Source organism: Cervus elaphus, chromosome 6, assembly GCF_910594005.1.
Source record: "Cervus elaphus chromosome 6, mCerEla1.1, whole genome shotgun sequence".
Classification (NCBI taxonomy): domain Eukaryota; kingdom Metazoa; phylum Chordata; class Mammalia; order Artiodactyla; family Cervidae; genus Cervus; species Cervus elaphus.
Window position 1 is genome coordinate 34,941,406 of NC_057820.1, and position 24,228 is coordinate 34,965,633.

Genomic DNA, 24,228 nt, shown 5'->3' on the forward strand with positions numbered 1-24,228 from the left:
AGAAGAAGTAAAGAATTGAAGAATAAAGTCTAATAAAATGAAACAGAAGAGAATTAATGATAGCTTGCCTATTAAGCTCAACAGCAATAGCATCAAATATGAATTGACTTACTGACTTCACAGTTTTCTCTGTGTTTTGCTTCCTTTATCTCATATACATATCTATAGAGGCATTTATTCAAATCCACTTAGGATATACAGTTGCATTTATTTAAAAAAATGATACACTATTTTGTAACTGCCCTATGTCTATTTTAATAGACATGCCTTGTTTGGTGAGCATAATACCAGCATAATCAATCTTTGCTGATAATGACCTATTATTGAATAATATAGTAACACAAAATGAACTGAGAAAAAATATCTTAAGATTTTTGACTATTGGGAGTATTTTAATTTTTTCTGTTATATCTAATTTTATTAATATTTGACCATCCGTTTAATGCTTTATTGAAATTCAGTCAGAGCAAATTACTGATTTTGTAGCTTGGCACAAAGACACCAATATCTTCTTTGTCAAAACAAGCATCAAGCTTGAGGAATTTATTTGAAGATGTGAAATGTTTTCCATTGAAATTACTTTGAGTGCTGGCTTTTTGATCTCACTTTTTACAAATTTCTCCCATTAGTAAGAAAAGAGAGGCTAGTTTGTTGAATTTTCAAGCCTGAAAGGCCTGAGGATATGACCTGTACTGCAAACCGATGCTTAAACTACAACTCAAGCGATGATTTCCCTTAGGCTTATGGTATGAACCAAAAACAAATACAGTATTATTCCAACAAAGGTTTTCTCTCTGCTTTTATTATATCTATGTATTTAAAGTATATGAATTTAGAGGATGTCTATCTATTTTTTAAACAATCATTATTTTTCCCTAATGAAGTAATAAATGACATTTAAAGGTGAAAAATTTCATTATTCTATAAATTACTAAAATTTCAGGCTCTAACTTCTGTCATCAGCCATCTACTCATATTAATAAGACCTCATTTGCTGTTACTTATGCTTAATTAACCCTTTATATGCTGAGATATAGAAAGACATGGTTGTCTTTCAGAAGAGTCCTTTGTAGACAGTAAATCAGTAGTATTTTAAAGTTATTATTGGTAGTAATGGACATGGTGGTGATAGTTTAGTAGTTTACAGTATCCCCCCCCCTTACCTGCGGAGAATGCATTCCACAACCCCAAGATGTCTAAAACCTTGGATAGTATGGAGCACTGTACATATATACTGTGTTTTTCCTGTATGTACATGTCTATGATAAAATTTAATTTATAAATTAGGCACAGTGTAAGAGATTAATGGCAATAACTCTTAATAAGAGAACAGTTATAACAATATACTGTAATGAGTTATATCAATATAAACTCTTTCTTAAAATATCTTATTGTACTGTACAAATCTTTTGTTTTTTGTGATGATATGAGATGATAAAATGCCTCTTTGATGAGATAAAATGAATGACCCAGGCATTGTGATGTGGCATTAAGCTATTAACCTTCTGATGATCTAGTTTAAGGAAGATCATCTGCCTGAGGTAGTCCTGGATCATTTAGCCTTAAAGATGTGGATTTCTGGATGTCAAGAGCAGAGGATGTCAATGGGTGGAGATCCTAGGTGGGAGGGAGCAGGTCGGTGCAAGATTTTATTAATATCACACTACTCAGAACAGTGGGAAATTGAAAATTTATGAAATGTTAACTTCTGGAATTTTCCACTTAATATCTTTGAACTGATGTTGACTAGGGGTGTCTGAATCCATGAAAAGTAAAAAGGTAGAAAAGGTTGTAGGGTGGATACTACTCTATTTTTGTTTTGGCAAACTTTACACCATTAAAATTTATGTATAAGGATAAGGGGCTTCCCTGGAGTGAGGAATAAGGATTCAACGAGTAAATGAATAATTTTAAACATTTTCCAATAAGATGTTAATATTGATAGTCTTCCTGCATGCTCAGTCATGTCCAATTGGTACACGTACAGGGAGCTAAACAGTCAGTTTTAATTGGGATTTAAGTCTATTTTTCCATGGATTTGGACTATAATTAGTGACTTGCCTCCTGAAACTATGAAATCACACACTTACATAATTGATAGATATCATGTAGTTTATATTTTTTCCTCTACTTTCTAAAGCACTATCATTATTTCTAGTCCTACCATTACTTTTCCTTTATAGAGAAAAAAAAAAAAATCTACCCCTGTATGTCACTGCTGCTTTTGGTGGAGATAGTATTCACAAGCTTGGTTATTAGAAGACAGCAAAGAAAATAAATATTCTATTAAGCATTTAGAAAATCGCTTGCAGGCTTCTTTAGTTACCTCCACATGAGATGAGGTTATTCAACTCAACATTGTATGAACTTTGAAAAGAACTAACCATACTGTCTTGAAAAAAAAAAACTATTATTTTGTTAGAAAGTCACATCAGTGATGCAACTAGACTCTAGTTTAACAACAGTCTACTCTCCCTTAATTTTATTATTTGTTTTTGTCTTAGTAATATCAATAGTGGTTTCCGAATCAACCTGCCTGACTTCAGACTCTACTACAAAGCCACAGTCATCAAGACAGTGTGGTACTGGCACAAAGACAGAAATATAGACCAATGGAACAGAATAGAAAGCCCAGAGATAAATCCACGAACCTATGGACACCTTATCTTTGACAAAGGAGGCAAGGATATACAATGGAAAAAAGACAACCTCTTTAACAAGTGGTGCTGGGAAAACTGGTCAACCACTTGCAAAAGAATGAAACTAGAACACTTTCTAACACCATACACAAAAATAAACTCAAAATGGATTAAAGATCTAAATGTAAGACCAGAAACTATAAAACTCCTAGAGGAGAACATAGGCAAAACACTCTCCGACATATTTTAAATTCTTAATTGAATACTCCTTAAACTTACTTTAAATATACTGACATTAATGGTAATGATGATTATAGCAAAAACACGTATCACTAGATGCCAAGTTCTAGTTTTATAGAGATATATTAACTAAATTTTCTAGCAAAATATCTAAAATCTTTTTTGGTGAAATTGAAGATAGAGAGAGGGTTTGCCTTTTATCCATGAATCTGGTTCTCTTTACCAAATTGCTATTAAATAGCCTTTACATTCTTCACATTCATCCAGTCCTGACCTTTTGTATTGAGAAACTCAAGGTAGTTCAGATTTTCTCTAATCCAACCACAGCTTTGGTGTGTTAATTATCCTATACAAGAGTTTAATTATCCTATATATGAAGTACATCCTATATGTATTTTTTCTTACATAATATTTTCTAAAATACGAACAACCAAAGGTATCACCCAGTATATTATTTACTTCTCACACCAGCTCATTGAACTATGTAACTTGTATCCCTATTTTACACACTATTTCCTATTTTAACAGATTATAGTTTTAAGTTCATAGTTGTTTGACTCTACAGCAACCAAAAGGCTGCAGATAATGTAAATTCAACTAGAATGCACTTAAGCAATGCAGGGGACATATTTTATCATGGAAAAGCACAAGTTTTAGGAATGATTTGATCATGGATCTCGCTCCACGTCTCTGAGATTTTCAGAGCCTGACCCTCTTCTTGGTCTGTTTTGACTCAAGATGGAATTATCTCATGGTAGAAAAATGGCTGAAGCAATTCCAGACATTAGTTGTGTATAACACACCATACAAGAAGGAAAGAAAATTTCTCTTCCTCGATTTATCAGCCAAAAGTCCTAGACTTCAAGTGCAAAGGACAGAATGAGAGAGAGATACCACAGAATCCATCTCTGTGATGAGGGGTTGGGAATAGACAAGCTGGCTCATTCCCCATGCGCTCCCCTAGGGATGTCCTCGGGGTCCTTATCACGAACCCAGATGTACAGTCAGTCCCATCAAAACTCTAAGAAAACTGTAGCACAGTAAAGGGTAGATAGACGGATTTGAGGATTAAAACTCAGTTTTTTTTATATACACCTGTATGAACCCATAATTCAGTTATTTCCAACCCATTCCATTGCTAACACTTTGATCCAAACCACTGTTATTTTAAATGATTCTGATAGTCTCCTTATGAATGCCTTTGCTTACTGGACTTCCAGAGTTTATTTTCTGCAAAACAGCCACAGGTATATCTTTAAAATACATCAAATGATACCAGTTCCCTGCTCAGAATTTTCTTATGACTCTTTGTATCTTTCTCAGAGTAAATGACACAGACCTGAAGGATCTATAGGATCTTTCTTTGCCTTTAGGATCTTTCTTTGGCTGACCTCATCTCCCTGTACTTTCTCATTTACTCACTTTATCAGATATACTTGCCTCCTTGTTAATCACTGAAATTTCCATGTATGTTTACACCTCAGGACTTTTCTCCTTCCTGTTACTTCTGCCTAGAACCATCTTCTCCAAAATTACCATATGGCTTCCTACTTTAGCATTGTTGTTGGTCAGTTGTTAAGTAGCGTCCAACTTTTGCAACCCCAGGGACTGCAGCACACCAGGCTTCTCTGTCTTTCACTATCTCCCAGAGTTTGCTCAAACTCATGTCCATTGTTAGTGATGCTATCTAACCATCTCATCTCTGTTGTCCCCTCCTTTTGCCTTTAGTCCTTCCCAGCATCAGGGTCTTTTCTGGGGAGTAGGCTCTTCGCATCAGGTCGCCAACATGTTGAAGCTTCAGCATCAGTCCTTCCAATGAATATTCAGGACTGATTTCCTGTAGGTTTGACTGATTTGATCTCCATGCAGTCCAAGGGACTCTCAAGAGTCTTTACCAGTACCGTAGTTCAAAAGCATCTATTCTTCAGCACTCAGCTTCCTTATGGTCCAAGTCTCACATCATACATGACTACTGGAAAAACCATAACTTTGACTATACGTACCTTTGTGGGCAAAGTGATGTCTCAGCTTTTTAATACTCTGTCTAGGTTTGTCATAGCTTTTCTTCCAAGGCATAATAAATGCCTTTTGTATAAATATCTCTTCAGAAATGCTTTCTGACCGTCCTGTTTATAAATGTGTGCTTATACTAGTGCGCATGTGCCTGCACTCACACATGTCCTTCATCTTGACCTTTCTTACCCCACTTCTCAGTTTTATTTATTTATTATTTTTGCACACAACATAGCACTTTCTAACACTATGTAATTGACTTTGTGTTTTTTTTTTTGTTTCACCCTGAGAATGTAAGTTCTATTAAGTGCAGGAATATTGCTACTGTTTCTTGCCAAGAAATGCACCTGCATGTAGAAAGAATTTAATAATTATTTGTTGGAAGAATGAGTGAACAAACAAATGACTGAAAATCTTTTTACAAATAGTTATTGTCTTAGAATAGTATTCTAATAGGTATTCTAATAATACCTATTTGTACCTATTGGACTTCCCTTGTAGCTCAGTCAGTAAAGAGTCTACTTGCAATGCAGGAGACCTGGGTTCAATTCCTGAGTCAGGAAGATTCCCTGGAGAAGGAAATGGCAACCCACTTCAGTTTTCTTGCCTGGAGAATCCCATGAACAGAGGAGCCTGCCAGGTTACAGTCTGTGGGGTCACAAGAGTCAGACACGATTGAGCTACTAAGCACATTGTCTTAGAAAATTCCAGACTTTGCTATTTATACAGCAAAATAGTTACATCTTTCTAATTCTCAAACCTGCTTTAAAAGATGTCATTTGATTGGCTGATAGCATGGGATGCCACATAGGAGATAGCCCCTAGATCCCTGTTACCTTTACTTTGTTTGGGTAGCTCCTACTCAATATTTATTTCTCAGCTAAGATGACTTCTTTCAAGAAGCTGTCTTTGAATCAACAAATCTGAGATAGGTGCTTCACTTCAGTGTTCTGAAACACTTATCACTCTCATGCAAGTATGCTTTCCTTTATCATTTATTCACTTCTCTATACTATATTCTCCTTGTTGTTGTTTAGTTAAGTCATATCCAACTCTTGACGACCCCATGGACTGTACCCCGCCGGGCTTCTCTGTCCATGGGATTTCCCAGGCAAGAATACTGGAGTGGGTTGCCATTTCCTTTTCCATGGGATCTTCCCTGACCTAGGGATTGAGCCCATGTCTCCTGCTTGGTGGGCAGATTCTTTGCCACTGATCCACCTGGGAAGCCCATAAGCTCCTTGAGGGCAGAGATTACGTATGTTTATCTATGACTGAAGTCTCACTGACTAGTGTAGTTCTAACATACAGCAGGAACTCATAAATGATTAAATAAATAATGAAATTAGTTGAAATGTTATTAATTTTCAAAAATTGGGTTATTTTTATAAGTAATATTATTAATAGAGAACTGATCTCCTCTCAATACTAATACCAATTCATCCTGACTATTCAGGAGCCCCAAAACAATTTTTCTTTCCAGATGAAATTACCCTAATTTTTCCAGCATTCCTATTTTGTCATAATCTATGTTTTAAATAATATTGCTTGTTTTTTTCTTAAAATAATGAAAATACTTCTTCAAGGGTACATTAATCCACTTGAGAATTTAATTATTTCATAAGTTGTTACATCAAAATCATTATTAGGTAAAACTATCACAGCTTTTGGTTTTTCAGTTCTTGTATGATTGTAAATTGTTATTTATTTAGATTAAGTTAATAGAATGTCTGAAAAGTTCCTGGTTGTCCTTTGTGTTGCCTTATCAGTTCCTGGAGGCAAATTTCACATATCTTCTCTGTTTTCTTCTTCTTCTTCTTTTTTATAGTTTCTGGCCTTACACTTAAATCTTTAATGTACTTTGAGTTAATGTACTTTGGTTAATGTACTTTGAGTTAATGTACTTTGGTATTAGGAAGTGTCCTAATTTCATTCTTTTACGTGTAGCTGTCCAGTTTTCCAGGCACGACTTATTGAAGAAACTGTCTTTTCCCCATTGTATATTCTTGCCTCCTTTGTCAAAAAAAAAGGTGTCCATAGGTGCATGGGTTTATATCTGGGCTTTCTATCTTGTTGCATTGATCTATATTTCTGTTGTTGTGCCAGCGCCATACTGTCTTGATGACTGTAGCTTTGTAGTATAGTCTGAAGTCAGGAAAGTTGTTTCCTCCAGGTCTGTTTTTCTTTCTCAAGATTGCTTTGGCTATTCAGGGTCTTTTGTGTTTCCATACAAAAATTATTAATTTTTTTTGTTCTAGTTCTGTTCTTTAAAAAGCAATTGTTAATATGATAGGGATTGCATTGAACTGGTAGGTTACTTGGGGGTAATATAGTCACTTTCACAATATTGATTCTTCGAATCCAAAAACATGGTATATCTTCTGTTTTTATTTTTTAATTTCTAGACATGCTAGTCATTTTAAATTGGTTCTGAATAGAAGAAAAGTTGTAGAAAGGAATCTATATGTGGAAAGACAAATGATTTTTGAAACTTAATTATTTAAAATGAACAAAGTTGAATCCCAGCCAATGCACATTTGCAAAACTCCTACACTGTGCATTTATAATGAGTTATTACTTTATTTAGTATATGCTTGGATTTTCTTTCTTATTTTTCATGATACTCTGAAACTACAATTTTTTTGGTTTTCTTAGAATAGGTGAAAGGCAGTGTGGGGTGTCTAAGTAAATTCCCATTTCATATTGTTATTATCTTAATGGAATTGGAGTTTTTAGATGAAGGAAAGCAAATAGAATAATGACTAATTTGCTTAACCTTAATCGCTGAGAAAAATTTATAGATAGATTTTAAACTCAAAATCAAGAAGCATTTTTCATTATTTGCTAAATCATCTTTGATGTTTACATTTTAAGAGTTGTGACCTTTGCTTTTTATTCCTTCTTAGGATCTCTGTACATATGAGCAACAATATTAATACAAAAAATATTCCTGCCCCTGCCAAGAAAAATCTATTTGTGCAAAATAAAAAACTAAATGACAGAAGAAAAATTCTGCAAAGACTTGTATATGATTTATATTGTAGGTGACTTTTTGACAACATCTGACTAGACTTATATTTAACTGAATGGATTTATTTTAAATGAGGACAGTAGAAAGTGAAATAATTGTCATATCCAACTTAATACTTGGAAGATTTTATGCTGCGATGTGGATGTTTGGAATCCCTATTCAGTGCTCTTCACACTTAACCTTATGGATTCTTTGATGTTCTTTCTTTTTAATAGTGCAAACACTGGTATAAAGAGATTCCTATTACTTCAAAGATTCTTTATGAATAGCAGTGATATTTCTCATAACTTCTGTTATGAGAAACTCATGACTGTGACATATTCAGTAAGCAAAATCCAGTTTAAGTAAAAGAATTTTCTTCACTGGTATCACTGAAACTATGAATTCCATGCCTAACATAAGATTATAAGAGATTGATTTCATAAAGTTTTGTCTTGTGAATGTCATTACTAAATGCCCAAGGGAAGAGTCATCTGTCCTGAATGGTCTTCCAAATAGAAAGCTGCCTGGGAAATAGAATCTGTGAGATTCTCAATACATCCATGAGAACACGTACATTGCAAGTGGCAGAGAGAGTTTATCTTCTTTAAAACAAAACAAAACAAAACAAAAGCTGTTACCAATACTGTTTAGTTTCAATGCAAATATAAATTATATGCCTATGTTTGCATTCATAATATAACTTTGTCATGTACTAGATTAAACACTAGTAACAGCTTCAGCAATAAAAATCCAAACTGATATCTCTGTGTACTATACACTGTCCTCCTGGGAAAATATTAAAAATATATTATTTACTTAAAAACCATGGCTACTAAGTACAGTTTTATATTCTCAAGATTGCATTAATTATCATAAATTTTTTAGAGACCCGGCTAAAGAGTTTGTTTCCTTCTGTCTATATGAAGACATAGAGATTTCTGTTTAAGCTTCCAGGTCCTGGAATAAAAATAATAGCTATAGTAGAATATAAAAACACTTAAAGCTCCTTCCATTAAGAGATGAAAGCTCTTTTTCCAACTGTTCAATCTGGGTGGGCTTATGATGTTCCTTGAGTAATAGAATATAAGAGAAATGAGGTGTAAATTCTTTAGCCCAGCCCTCTAAAGACTGGTAGCTCCATGCCCCACTTCTTGAAACCCTGAGATCATACTTTGCTGAGGAAGCCTGCTCTAGCCTTCTGGAAGATGAGAGCACCTTGAGAGTGTGGGCCCTGCCCTTCCCATAAGAAACCCTAGACTTGAGAACGAGGATGTTTGGGACAAGCCTAGTGCCCAGACATTTGATGAGCTGAATGCAGCCATGTGACTAAATCCAGACAAGACCTGCAGAAGTATCACCCAGCCAATGCCTAGACTTGTGGACATAGTAAACCATTGTTGAGCTAAGTTGCCAAATCTGGGGGCTTTTTCCTTACAGAAACTGGAAATTAATAAAATAGCCAGCATCTGTGGTATACTTCAAAATGCCTTGAAATGCTCTGAATACATAATGAATGTCACTTCATTATCACCTTCATCATTCCTCATTTACTGAGAAAAATTTTCACATAGAAAAATTGAATCCACTTACATATAGAATTATATGTGCTCAGTCACTTCAGTTGTGTTTGACTCTTCGCTACCCTGTGGACGGTAGCCCAACAGGCTCTTCTGACCATGGGATTCTCCAGGCCAGAATACTGGAGTGGGTTGCTGTTTATCCTCCAGGGAAGCTTCCCCACCCAGGGATCAAACCCACGTCTTTTCTGTCTCCTGCATTGGCACGCGGGTTCTTTACCAGCAGTGACACCAGTAGATAAATCGGAATTTGAACCAGGCAATTTTGTTTCAGGAACATCATATTAACCAGTATCATTACATTCATTCTCAAAAGATAATTCAGAAATCAACATAGGTGATTTGTTCTTAAAATACAACAGATCAAACTTCTCCAGTAGCCCTGTTTTATGTATGAATTGTACTGTTTATCTATTTGCCTATCAGTCTGTCTACCTGATACCTGGTTTCTCTGATAGTTCAGTTGGTTAAGAGTCTGCCTGCAATACAGGAGACCCAGGTTGGATTCCTGGGCTGGGAAGGTCAGCTGGAGAAGGGATACGCTACCCACTCCAATATTCTTGGGCTTCCCTAGTGGCTCAGCTGGTAAAGAATCTGCCCGCAATGTGGGAGACCTGGGTTCAATCCCTAGGTTGCGAAGATCCCCTGGAGAAGGGAAAAGCTACCCAGTCTAGTATTCTGGCTTGGGAATTCCATAGACTATCCATGGTGTCGCGAAGAGTCCGACATGACTGAGCAACTTTCACTTTCACTTTTCTTTCTGTCTGCCTTTCTCTCCATCAACTTCAGTGTGCACATGTCCATTCCTCCCATAATAGGCATACTCTACTTGGTTAGCTGCATAATTATTCAATATCAATTACATTCTGTCACTTTATCTCTGTAAGTCTAGCCTGAGTTACTTTTATTAAAATATATCTGCTTGGCTTTTATCTCATAGTTCCTCTACCTGACTGTTGATCTCAAAAAGTCATTATTTAACAGTTATTTAGTATATTCTAGGCACAAGGCTAAATAATTTGCATTTGGTAGTCATTTAATTCTCTAGCATCCTACGTGGAATCTTCATTTGAAGCTAAGAAAACTGAAGCCCATGGTGTTTAAGAATTATTCAGTACTATAGTTATTGATGAAACTGAGATTTGAGTCATGTTTGGCTATCTCTAGTCACATAAATTCATATTTGGAAATAAAAATATAAAATATGCATTTCAAATTTGACTGTATAATATTAAAATTCTACAGAGATAAATATAATTCTATACCCATATATACTTAATTTTGCTAAACATATTTTATCCCCAGAATCAATGTACATATCTGCAAATATGTTATTTTAAAAATTAAAACATGTTTATTTACTTTCAAGACATTAACATTACAACAAACAATAAAACTGGAAAGGTCAAAAAGTCATTAGTTATGAATTTCTCAGGCTGAAGTTCAAGGTAATTCCTTACAGAGGGTAGATTATTTTAAAATAGGATTTGGGTAGGGTTTTCTATTGACAACAGTAGTTCTCAATAAAACCCCTTTTCTCTTTAGTTACCAAACAAATAATTTATGTTGACTTGAATAGCTGAACATTTTAGAATCAGCAAATACATTCATAGTTGATTCTTCTATTTCAAGATACTTAATTCCTTAGATTTCTTGTATAAAAGTTACACAGTCCTCAGTGTTGGTTCTAATAGTGTTACTGTTTCTTTCATCCCCATTCTAATAAAGAATAGACTGAAAATGCTTAAGCAGGTAAATTTGGGGTTTTATTTTATTTTTCCTATGTTTGGAAAATTTTGTAATGGTAAGGTTATCTACCTAATAACCTAATGGTAAATAACTTTATATTTTCCTCTTAGCCTGTATTGAGAAGTTACAAGAGATTCGCAGATAAATCATGTCTTAAAAGTAAGCCATATATGACTAATTAAGATCACTGACTCAGTTCCCTTATTACAAGCAAAAACCTTATCTACAGTTAATCATTCTTACTTATATTGAGCAGCTGATATTTATAAGTTGATTTATAAGTATATCAAAATACTTATAAGAAGTATGAAAATACCCAGAAAGTAGTGATTTTTCCATGGCATATCACAATTGAGGAATATTTGGAAAGTAGTTTTCTATAAATGAGGGTTAATTTTTTCATTGCTATTTTGTTTTTCCTTTGGTTTTCATTGTAGTGATGGAGTATGATAATTGGCAAGTATAAGGTCGCAAATTTTGAGTTGGAGCCCGTTTGTAAGATACAATATTTCTCTTAATTTGTTTCTAGATAAAATCTGTATTAGGAATTAAAGTATTGAACATGATTATTATATTCCTAGGATATGCATGGTACATAGTTGGCCCCTATTTAATCTCCAACGGCAAGAAACACAATAACTCAGATTTCTGATTATGCTCATCATTCACCTTGTTTACTGGAATTAGAATTAAAAATGTAACTGATTCCTAGTCTCTTGAAAAACCAGATGTGCAAATTCACATGCATTTCCATTGTTTGGCCTACACACTTGAAATTAATGAAAGAGAAAGACTTTTTTGATATTTAAGAGAGTAAATTCATATTATGAATATAGTAACTCACTTATTGATGGTGATATTAACCTCATATTCTAAGTGGAGCAAAATGGGCATAAATAAATCTTATCAGTGGATGGCTAATTAAATAAGTGATGGAACAAATTCATGTATATATGATATTTACATTAACCTCATTTCTATTAATGCATGTAGTCTATAATAATTTTGATACCTACTATTAGAAAGACCTTATTCTAGGCAGTTTTCAGAATAGAGAAATCATAATCCTGTCTTCAGTGAGTTGTTCAGTTACTCAGTCACGTCCAACTCTTTGGGACCCCAGCACGTTAGGCCTCCCTGACTTTCACTACCTCCTGGAGTTTGCTCAACTCATGTCCATTCAATCGGTGATGCCATCCAGTCATCTCATCCTCTGTTGTCCCTTTGTCTTCCTGCCTCAGTCTTTCCCAGCATCAAGGTCTTTTCCAGTGAGTCGACTCTTCACATCAGGTGGCCAAAGTACTGGAGCTTCAGTTTCAGAATCAGTCCTTCCAATGAATATTCAGGTTCTTCAGTGGCTATAGAGTATAAAATGAGTAATTATATACATATGTATATATATATACACACATATGTATGTATATATATATATATACACATATATACAAGTAACTATAAGATAAAGTAAAAAGTAGTTCTATTAAGATTAGTAAATCATTGTGGACTTTCAGAAGAAATAGTAATTATTTCCAGATAATAGGATAAAATATCTCCTATTTCACGAAATACTGTTTGAATAAGGTCATTAAATGTAGGTAGAATTTGGACATATTGAGGCTGAAAAAACGTGCTAGACTGTGGAGAAGAGGTCTAAAAGCAGAGAAGAGTAAAAGCAGAGAGTAAAAGCAGAGAAGTATTGTAAGAGATTCATGTGAAGGACTTCAGGTGGTCCAGTTTGATTGTGGAGCATATGTGAGAGTGGGATTATAAGTTTGGAAAGATAAGTTGGTGCATGATTTTGGAAAGCTTTGATACCAGAGTAAGAATATTTAATTTTCTATGTATGGAAGACCCATTAATATTTCTTCATATGAAATTAAATTCATTCCTTCAAAATTTTAAGATAAAATAATTGAAAATAAAAATTTTAAAAATGAAGAATTATTAGAATATTAGTTTATATAGTCATTTATCATGTTATTGGGACCTCCTTCAAGAAAATTTTTCTTAAGCAACATTCCTTATAATGAGTCTAAATAGCATACATTTGTATGTTACACTGGCATCTCAAATAATCTAGGACCCTGATGCAATAGATATAGTATTGGTCAAAGTATCTACATTTGTAATAATTATGCCTACTAATTCTGGTGTAGAAGGTGTTGAGCTATGCTTAGAAAACCACTCTTTTAAGCCATGAGACTCCTCATTAAACAGAAAAACAATCCATTGTAGAAAAGCACATTGATTTGAAATTATGAGTTCTTGTATCCTCTTCTGGGGTGTACATTTAGAAATGATTGTTAACAAATATTAGTTTACATGGGCTTCCCTAGTTGCTCAGATGGTAAAGAATCAGTCTGCAATGTGGGAGACCTGGGTTTGATCCCTGGGTTGGGAAGATCCCCTGGAGGAGGGCATGGAAACCCACTCCGGTATTCTTGCCTGGAGAATCTCCATGGACAGAGGAGCCTGACAGGCTACAGTCCGTGGGGTCGCACAGAGTCGGACACGACTGAGTGACCAGGCACACATTAGTTTACATATACAATATATTCTCAAATCAAAGACAAATCGATTTTAGCAGAGGAAGACATGGAGGGTGATGTTATTATTTATGTAATATGTAAATTATAAAGTTCTCACTGTGTTTCCATAAATTCAACCATTCAGTTCTTACAATGACCCTACATATAGGCATAATGTTTTCTTCATTTAACAGATGAGGACACTTCATTTAAAGAACTTGCCTAAGTCATGTGTTAAATCCAGTACACACAAAGCCAGGCAGACTGATACCATACTCCATTCCATTAACCAGAGCAAGATGCAGTTTCTCCAGTGTGATCCTCCCTCTTCCATTCTTACAGGAGAAATGAATATGGTATGTTTATTTCAGTTCACAGATGAAAGTACATGTAGCTTATTAAAATAAGTTTAATAGTAGTGTAGTCTGGAGGTCAGTTCTATGATTATCATTTCTCTCCATTCTTTGTTGGTTTCACTGATTTACATTACACCCTAATAAAACAATGAAATTTATCATGTGGATGATATTTATTGCTACCGTGAGATAGCAAATAGACTCTTGGGGTTATGCATTTTCATGTACTAAGCAGTTTAATCAGATTGAGAGGAACAAAGTAATGATTTCATGTATATCAATGTGCTTCCATTGCTTGGAATGGAAAGGAAATTTTCATTTATTACAAATCAAGTTTGAGAATGTGGGTAGGTGGCATATTATAAATCAACTAATAATGTATGTTTATTTTACATGCTTTTTTTCCTCCCATAGCTGATGTACTTCAGTGGAATCATATTTGACTAATATAATTGTTTTTATGCACCTTTTATGTTGATTAAATTTTTAATTAAACATTTCCAAGACCCATTAATTACTTGGCTCCCTTCAAGCTCTCCCATCAGAAGTTAAGCAGCATATGTGATTAGTTAAAAACACAGTGTTCTTGTGACACACGAATCAGTTTTAACATTTCATCAGTGATTCTAAAACAAAGCGCATGTTTTTCCTTTTTACTGGTCTTTGACAAATTGGAGAAAACAGAACAGCTACCACAGTATGTTTAGACTCATAGAGTATTTTATTCTACTATTCTCTCCTTTCCTATTCCCATGAAGGGAAAGAAACTTGAAGAGCAGGAGAAAGCAGGATTCAGAAACAGAACCAGAGAAACTAATGCTGTGAAGTCTGCCAGGGTGGGCACAGGCAGTGAAGACCAGACTCTGGGATAGAAACTCCCTTGGCTCTCTTCTGAGAGTCTTTCTTTGAGTGCCAGACTGGCAAAGCCCTGTTCAGCCCACTCTTCATTGTCCCTATTTTCAAGCAAATTTGCATAGTAGTTATTCATACTGATTCATGGTTTTCCTTTTAACAAGTTTCTTTCTCCTCCCAGCTTTCCTTTGGCAGCCTTTACTATCCAGTTGAGTAGGAAAAATAATGCCCTTCTGAATGGCCCTGAAATCTGATCTTTCCTTGAACAGGTGGGAAAGGAGTCTTTCCAAATTTGATTCATAAAAATAAAGATATGTAGTTTTTTTTTTTTTTTAACCATATGTGGTCTTTAAACAGAACAATTCCTAGACTTTTAGACTGAGTTAACATTTGTCTAATGGGTGTCTGACATTGATCTGAGCTAAATACACACTGGAAAGATTTTACATTTGATGAATTACCTTTCTTCCCTGTTTGCAGAGGGTCCCTTGAACATTGCATAGGACCAACACTTTTCATGATGCAGAATTTGTTCTTTGTCTTTAAGAATTTTCTTCCTGTCTAGTATTCAGTTATTTCAATACATATGAATATATAATATTTTTCTTTTTGGTCATCATTAATTTCTTAATCTCTTTTTTACCATAAAATTTATGTATCTTTATTTGCAACACTTCCATTGCTGCCATACTTTTACAGTCAAATACATGAGATTAAAACATTCTTGACATATTTTATAATGATACAAATGCCCAGGAAATATGAGCAACAATTAGCAAGCCAATGACTTCTACTTAAACGATTGCTCACAACTGCTATTGCTGAGAGAATTTAGTTTTATGTTCACATCAAGTTCTTGAGTCACAATTACATGACCAAGGTTAGCTTGATAGAAAAAGCAATGATGTGATCACCTAATTCTATCCCTGTCTTATTCTCTTTTTCTCTACATGTAAACCTCAGTTAAATGTTTTCTCATTACCAAAAATTTTTGAGTGACCTTGGTGAAATTTTGCTTACAGTTACAGCATCTTTACACTTACCTGTTTTAAAAAAAATCTAGAATCTTAAGTGTTTTCAATGTGATAGAAAAGCCATACTGTTTTTATGTAATAAGTATGCTGTTCACAGTAATCTGAATTTAGATATTATTAATTCTATAACTTTAATAATTTTTTCTCAAATAGATGGTTATTTCTAAAAAATTCTGTGCCTTTCCAGGGCAGTTTTATTTGATCTAAAGTGTTGGCAGAGAATTAAAAATCTTAACATTAAAAAAAAATCTTAACATTAATTCATTTTCACATATTTTGAAAAGAAAGTTAGATAACAGATTGACAGGAGTGTTTAAAAATTTCATTCTTAGGAGGTGTAGAATTTTACTCTGCTACTCATATAACTTTTACACATAAAACCACTTAGGAATATTTCTCCACCATTATGTTAGTATTATTAAGTAAGCATAAATTTTCATATCTGCTGATACAGTACAATTAGAAAAATAGATTACATTATGAGTATTATGAAATGATTAACCATGAAACACACTTTTGCAAATCTGTGTTCATATAACTTATAATACTTCCATGGAAAGAAAAGACATTTGAAATGACAGCACATTTTTTCCTTTATAGTTCAAAGATTATTCTCATTTATTACCACAAACTTTCCCCTTTAAATTTTTTTAAATTACTAGAGCCATTGTTTATATGCATAAATGTTGAAGAAATAAGTTCCTAAAAACTGTTGTTCAGTGAAAATGGAAAACATAGGAAGGAAAAAGAAAAATGAACGTCCTAGGAAAATTTTTTCCTTTTCTGGAGGGAATTTTTCCTTCTTCTTATTTAAAAATATTTAGTATTTTACTAAAAATATATAAATGCTAAATAAAACACATAATTAATATGGTGCAACAGCTGGTCTTACTTATGAATCATTTGAGCACTCTAATTTGCTCCTTGCTTCTGCTGTACTTTCTAATTTAAAGACAAATATTAGTCATTTTAGTTTCTTTGTTTGCATTCACAGAAAATGACACTTTAAAAATTGTTTTAAATGAATTCGTAAGCACTACAACTTTGCTGTCTAATTTTTAATTTGAGATCTCACAGCTATGGAGTATTGATTTATTTTGCTTTATTTTTTTTTTTAGCTGAGCAAGGTGGTTTACATTGTTTTAAGCAGTGGTCTGTCTCTGTCACAAGTTTACTTGGAATAGCTACCCCTTCCCTCCTTGTGCAATGTGTGTGTGTGTCTATGTGTGTGTGTCTCTGTATGTGTGTGTATGTGTAAAGTAATGAAGAATATTGCAGATAAGTTTTCTGACATTCCTTGGCAATTAATATTTTTTATGAATTACATTTTCACTAACTTTAAGAATGGGAATGTTAATTTATTTGATATGACAAAAATTCAATATTTCATGTGGAAAGAAATGCATATTAATCTCTGTTTGATTAATTGTGCAGTAATTGATTATGAATTTTAACTGCTGCCAGACTAAGTAGCAAGTACTGAAGTGGTTAAAAAACTTATATATAAAATATACATAAACAAGAATAACAGCATTTTGAAGAAAATCTGAAAGTACATGAAACTTTTCAATAAAATTTTGTGTTTTTCCTCTCCATAGCCCGTTATCCTAATGAGTCAAAAATATTTCACTGGATCTTTTTCTCAACCTACTCACCTCATCTTTACCTGTACAATAATTTTAAAGAAAGGAAATATGAGCTTTAACTATCAAAAGAATGTGACTTTGTTATAGATATGTTAATTAGCTTTACTGTGGTGATCATTTCATAAAGCATACATGCATCAAAACTTCACATTATACACTTTGAATATATACAATTTTTATCTGTCAATCATGTTTCAGTAAAGCAGAGAAAATATCACTAAGTTAAAAAATAAAATGACTGTTGGAAATTTACAGGAGAAAATGGTAATAATTAAACTAGAATTAAAAAAAATCCTTCTTGCAGCAGTCTTCTGAATGTCTTGTGTCTACTTCCTCTTCCAGACACCTTCTGTTCCTGCTCACATTTAGGAATCCTTCCTTCTAAATGACAACAAAACCCAGTCAGTCATAAACATCTGACATTGCTGATTTATATGTATCTGAACACAATGTCAGCCCTACTTAGATTATTCTGGGATTCTTGCTAGGCAGGGGGAAAATGAAATCTCATATTAAGAGCTCTTGAATGTGGTTATGAAAAGTTGCCATCATTTTAATAATACTTTTGATAAACAGGTTTTAGCCATGCTCAGGAGTGTATTTTATTTGCTTTCTATTTTATATTGTTTAAAATATATAATTTTATATTCTTGCAATTTCATAACTATAAATTCAGTTGTTATAGAAGTGTCATTCTATTCTCTGAATGTCATATTTAGTTGTAATAATTATATTTTTAAATATGCCTTTTGTGAAAACTTTGAATTAATATGCCTAATATATATATAGATGGTGATTTGAATATAGTTGGAATTATATTCTAAAGACAATTGTGGTTTTTCATTTTTTTTTCAATTTTGCTTAAAAATTTTTAAGTTCTGTTGCCTTTTGGATAGTCAGTGTATGTAATGCAAAATATCTCACAGAAGCAAGCTATTTTTCACTCAAAAGTGATTGAAGCCACCTGTTCTATTAGCCAGACTTTATCATGGAAAGATGGGCACTTCTGAACAGCCTCTAGGGTGCTTCATAAGTCTTTGAAGTACCATTAGAAGGGCTGTGATGAGGAATAAGGTTTCACTGTTCATGCTCCAGGCATTAGTCAAAACAGTCTCATGCATGAATACCCTTTTGAGACTTATAAAGTTATACTTAAAGAGGCAAAGCACTGCTCTTCTTTCAATTTTAAGAGAGAGGACAGAGGAGGAAAAACCAATGTAGGATTTATACTCATGGATTCTTTGCTACAATTACTCTGAGGTTGTTACAGAGTATTACACTATGCTCTGACTTTAGAAAGTGAACCAATTATTTGGAAAAATAATGGGGAAATCAGTATGTAGCTACCTTCCTTCAGTCAAGAAAAATGAACTGATGTTTTAGTATGTCACTTTCATTTTTTTAATCCAAGGTTTGGTCCAGTATTTTAATTAGTCTCCAGTTTTAATTATTTGATATAATTTGTAATTAGAAAAAAGATGTTATTTCTAATATTTCCTCTAATCACACACTTTCCATTCTGTGTTGAATGTGCAAGTGAAACAGGTGACTGTCAGATTTTACATTGGTCTAAATGTCTGCCCTTCCATGTGGGGTGCTGTCTATGGATCTGTGTTTATGAGACTCTGAAAAGCTCAGTAATAGAAGTGTTCTGTGTTCCACTTTGTAATGGTAAAACAATTCAAAGAAACAAAGTATACATAAAATGATTTAAGATGCTAGAAGGCTGAAACATAGACATTTTTCCTCTCCTTAGATTAAATTCTCTTTCACTTTATGCAAAAGAGCAATAAAATTTCTGTAGTTAAATTCTGACTCCTCTTCCTTCTCTCTCACCGTCTTCCCAGAAGAAACCATGATAATAATATTGTTTGAATGCATGTTTATATTTTACTAAAACTAGGCATTAATGTAAAAATCCACACTTTATTTTTTAATATATATTTGTTTATGGCTGTGTCAAGTCTTAGTTGTAGCTCACAATGTCAGTAGGTGCCTCGTGGCATGTGGATCTTAGTTCCCCAACCAGGGCTTAAATGCACATCCCCTGCTTTGGAGGGCAGATTTGTAACCAGGAGAAACCAGTCCCAAAATCTGTACTTCAAAATGTGATATATCATTAGTTTTTCACATCTTGCTTTTTATTTAAATATTTTTTAGAGTAGTTTTTGTTTCACAGTAAGATTGAGAGGAGCATATAATGATCTTCCTACTCCCATGCATGTGCCACTTCCCCTGTTATTAACATCCCTTGCCATCATTTTACTGTTGTTATAATTAATGAACCCACTGTGATGCATGGTAATCATCCAATGTCCATAGTTTATCTTAAGGTTCACTCTTGATGTTGTACATTCTAGCATCTTGCTTTTTTAGTGCTTTTGAGACTTGTCTACGTTGATATCTGTAGTCACTTGCTGGGGCTGACCTAACAAAGTATCACTAATTGAAGAAATTTATTGTCTCATGGTCATGAAGACTAAGATTCCAAAATCAAGTCATTGACCAGGCCATGCTCCCTCTGAAGCCACGAGGGAAGGATCTGTTCTAGATTCTGGTAGTTGTTTTGGTTGGGGGCAGTGTGGCCCTACTATTCATCAGAGGCTCTCCCTGTGTATGTTAATCTGTCCGTGTTCTCCTTTTTATAAGGACATTGCCATTTTGGACTAGGGACAGCCCTGGTGACCATATTTCCAAAGAACGTAACATGCACAGGTTCTAGGTTTCGGAAATTCAACATTTTTGGAATGGCTATAACAATGCCTACATATGAACTTTACTGAATATAAATGCTATATGATTATACTACAGTATAACCATTCTTTCACTGAAGAATAGTTTGATTTTGTCAACTTTGTTTTCTATTACAACCATTGTACGTATCTTCTTCTGCCTAGAGTTTTGTTGGGCCAGAGATATTGAATTGAAATTCTTGTATTTTAAATTTTCTCCTGTTTTTAAGTTTAAAAGTGTGCTAAAGTATATACTTTCAAAAATGTGAGTCAATGCAAAAGATCTTTTCTCCCAGACTCCCTCTAATGTAATTTTGGGTATTAAAAGCCTCTATTTTTGTTTTCACTGAATTTTTATGGATTTTTTTTAAAGAGTACTAAAACTTTTTATATGATTCTGGGCATTTAGGTTTATTATATGAATAGCCTCGTAATTTTAAAACCATTTATTATGTTGAGATATTCCTTTTTAAAATTTATATTCACTAGATAGAAAATTTTTGGTTTTAACCCATGCATATCTCTTTTATTAAACTGTGATCTGTTTTTTAAATTTTTTTCCACATTATTTTTTTATTTTCAAGTTTTATTTTCAGTATTTTCTGCATTGTTTGTAATTTCTGTGTCAATTTAAAAAACCCTTTCCTGGTGTGTGCTGCAAAAATAGTCTCATATGTTTTCATCTCAAAATATGTATATGTATTTGTATTTTCAAATAATTTAATTTGTCTGTAATTTGCTTTCTGATGTAATATGATCCTGGGATCATTTAACACAAATGATTTGCTTTCTCATGTCATTTAAAAAAATTGTCATTTTTTATGAGCTTTTAATAGTGACTCTATAATATATAGCACATTTGTATATACATGACTCTTTTCCTAAACACTTAATTGTGTTTCTTTTTTTATAATTACAATGGAATAATTATCACTTGGTAATATATACATAGTGTTTGTATCTTCTTTCTTTTTTGGTGGTTGGGACAAGGAGGTTATTGTGGATTTTCTTTGCATTTGTAGTAGGTTGACAATAATTTTTGTTATTTCTGTTGATACACTTTTGTTGTTCTGTAGACTAGCCTGTTATCCGTGTACATTGTAGTTTATTTGTAGGCTGTCTTCTTTCTTCTTTAAAGTCTTAAATTTTCTGTCATTGTGTTCCTAAAGTTTCCATGTGACAAGAAACTAATGTTGAGGTTATTTTCTTTAATAGTTCTTAGAACACAGTTGTTGAAATGGGGAGATACGATAGTCGCCTATTTTGGAAATGGGTCATCATTATCTCTTGAACTCTTGCCTTCTGGCTCTTCCTGCTGCTTTCTTTTGGGACTTCTTTAGAAAATCCTAATTTTCCTCAAGTATTCCATGTCTCTTTTCTCTTACAAGTTATTTTTGAATATTTGTCATTTTGTTGTATTTCCTCAGATCTGTCTTCTAGAATTTTTTTGCCATTCCTTTGCCAAAGAAAAATTTATTCAGAGAATACTATAAATTCCTAGCAACTTTTTAGATCACTTTCTGTACAATCCTGCACCTTTTGCAAGTCAATGGAATCCTCTGTAGCAGAGAATTCAACATTTGCAACTGTTTGTGTTGGCAAGGAATGGATTGTGAAGGCACATTTTTGACTTAAGGTTGTCTGATTAAAAATAATAGTTAGTAAGATTCAGCAGTCTTCTAGCTTTTGTCAATTTTTGCTCGAAGAGAAACTAACAAAATTTTGTCACCCTCAAGTACAGCCTTCAGAATTAGAATGTGTGTGTGTCTGTATGTGTGTGTATATATATATATATATATATATATATATATATATATGTTCCCCTTTTTCTATCTATCTCATAGATGTCTGCTCCAAAACTGCCTTTTCAGAGAAATCACTGAAAGACAAAAAGAACAATACATTTCTTTGACCTTGATCATAATGATGGTTGCAGAATCTTGAATTCAGTAGTATTTATTTATTTTCAGAACTACATGGAACATCTAAGTGAATATCATAATCTCCACCAAAGAACATGTATCTAATTAGAGACTATTTTCATATTCTAACGGGTATATTACCCCCATGCATAGTTTTAATTCATTATTTGCAAGGTAAACAAAGTAAGCTTTGAAAAATGCACCCTGGGCACTATCACTCTTCGTTGCCCCTGTTTGGCTCACTAGCCTCCTTTCTCACTCTCCAGACTTAGAACTTGTGTTGCTGCCATATTGAAACAGCATTTGCTCTTAAACACACACACACACACACACACACACACACACCACACACACACACACTGTGTGCTCTTGCTGTCTATAATATACTTCCCCACACTCCCTCAGATGGCTAATTTCTAGGCGTTCTTCACATCTTGCTTTATGAGTCATTTTCTTTGGTAAAGCTCACCTGATTTTCCAAGTCAGGAAGAAGGACTCTCCTTATGTTTTCCCGCGGGACACTGTTCCACCACTGTACCAGCTTCCACAGTGCGGCATTGTAAAGCCTCTGTTACTTGCCTGCATTCCTCTATAGAGTCTAAACTCAATGGGGTCAATAACTGTGTCTTCTTGTGTTTTGCCATAGTGTCCTAGTACTTTACTCATCACCATTCCTAATATAATGTGGGAAAATATTTATTTATTAAATAACTTAAATAAATGAATGAGTAAAGATTTACTGTTATTATAACATTCTTTGCCAAATAAACAGTTTTGCCTTATACTTCTAAATGTTGTGTAAAATAAGTCACACTGAATCAATAAATTTGATAATAGTAATATATTAAAAAAGTAATAAACAAATGATACAGCTTAAATAACCAACAAATATATTCATTGAATGCCCTATAAGCCATGTTGAGAAGTTCGTTCTTTTAGTAAAAGTAACCTGAGTATGTTAAATGAGGGTTGATGTTATCTGAGTTTTGTTTTACTAATATCCCTTTGACAGCTTGGTATCTAATGACTATGTTGCCAGCATGAAGGAAGGGGTATAAGTTAGGATATTATAGGATCCAAGAAGATGTGTTAGATGTTATTGGGCTGGATGACCGTGGTTGCAAAGGAAGTGGAATGTTTTGAATGTATTTAATAGAAGATTGAAGGATTTCCATTCCTTGAGCTACTAGAAAAATTGATGGAAGAAATAGCCAGTCTTGTTTTGGTGGCTGTTACCCTTATGTGGATTTGAAGTAGTGCATATGAAGCACAACTATTTGAACTAAGATTAATATTTTTATACTAGAACATTAATCCTTTTGTTAGTTTGAATGATGAATACAGTGAGTATATTCGGACAACAAGAAGGTCACTGAGTGCATGAATCACCTGCCAGGATATAGGAAAAAATGCTAGAATTTTAGAGATGGCACAACTAACTTCTTTTAAACTTTCAGGTTATGGCTGGAATACAGAGATAATCTTTTGTGTGGTGAATTGAACTGCTTGTAATAAAAAATGATGAACCTTTACTTATCATATATTAATGTTTCATTTTTATGGCTAATTCTCTATGGAATAGCAAAATTTTGGTCTGCAAAGCAGCAGTTTCAGATGTAGTTAACTTTCTCAATAATAAATTTGCTTGAGAATATTCAAAATCTTGTTGGCATGTTCACTATCCAGGAAGCTGTGTGATCATAAATTTTCTTATAAAGCAGTAATATTTGAAGGCCTCTTGCTGTTCAATACTTATTTTAAACTGACGTCTTCCATCTGTGGTTATCAACACTCCTCTGCATTGATAAGTAGATTGAGTAGGTAACACTTCCTGTTTTAAAATGTTAATGTATTTGTTCGTTCAGTAATGAACTCTATAGCCACATAATGCATTAAAAGAAGAAAATCTGAACTATTCTGAATAATT

General features: G+C 33.6%; 1 protein-coding gene across 8 annotated transcripts in view; it reads left to right on the forward strand.

The window, feature by feature from the left end:
- EPHA5 (EPH receptor A5) overlaps positions 1-24,228 on the forward strand; it is a 383,390-nt gene that overhangs the window by 198,077 nt on the left and 161,085 nt on the right. Inside the window, exon 7 of one of the 8 annotated variants that reach the window (XR_006341773.1) lies at positions 7,799-8,511. The exons of 5 other annotated variants lie outside the window; for them this stretch is intronic. Coding sequence is in view for 2 of the 3 variants with exons in the window: in XM_043906643.1 (XP_043762578.1) it covers positions 13,954-13,985 (32 nt within the window). In the remaining variant the exon portion in view is untranslated. Of the gene's footprint in view, positions 1-7,798; positions 8,512-13,953; positions 14,652-14,873; positions 15,151-24,228 lie in introns of those variants that run through there. 2 more of the 8 variants (XM_043906644.1, XM_043906643.1) reach the window with 2 other exon arrangements.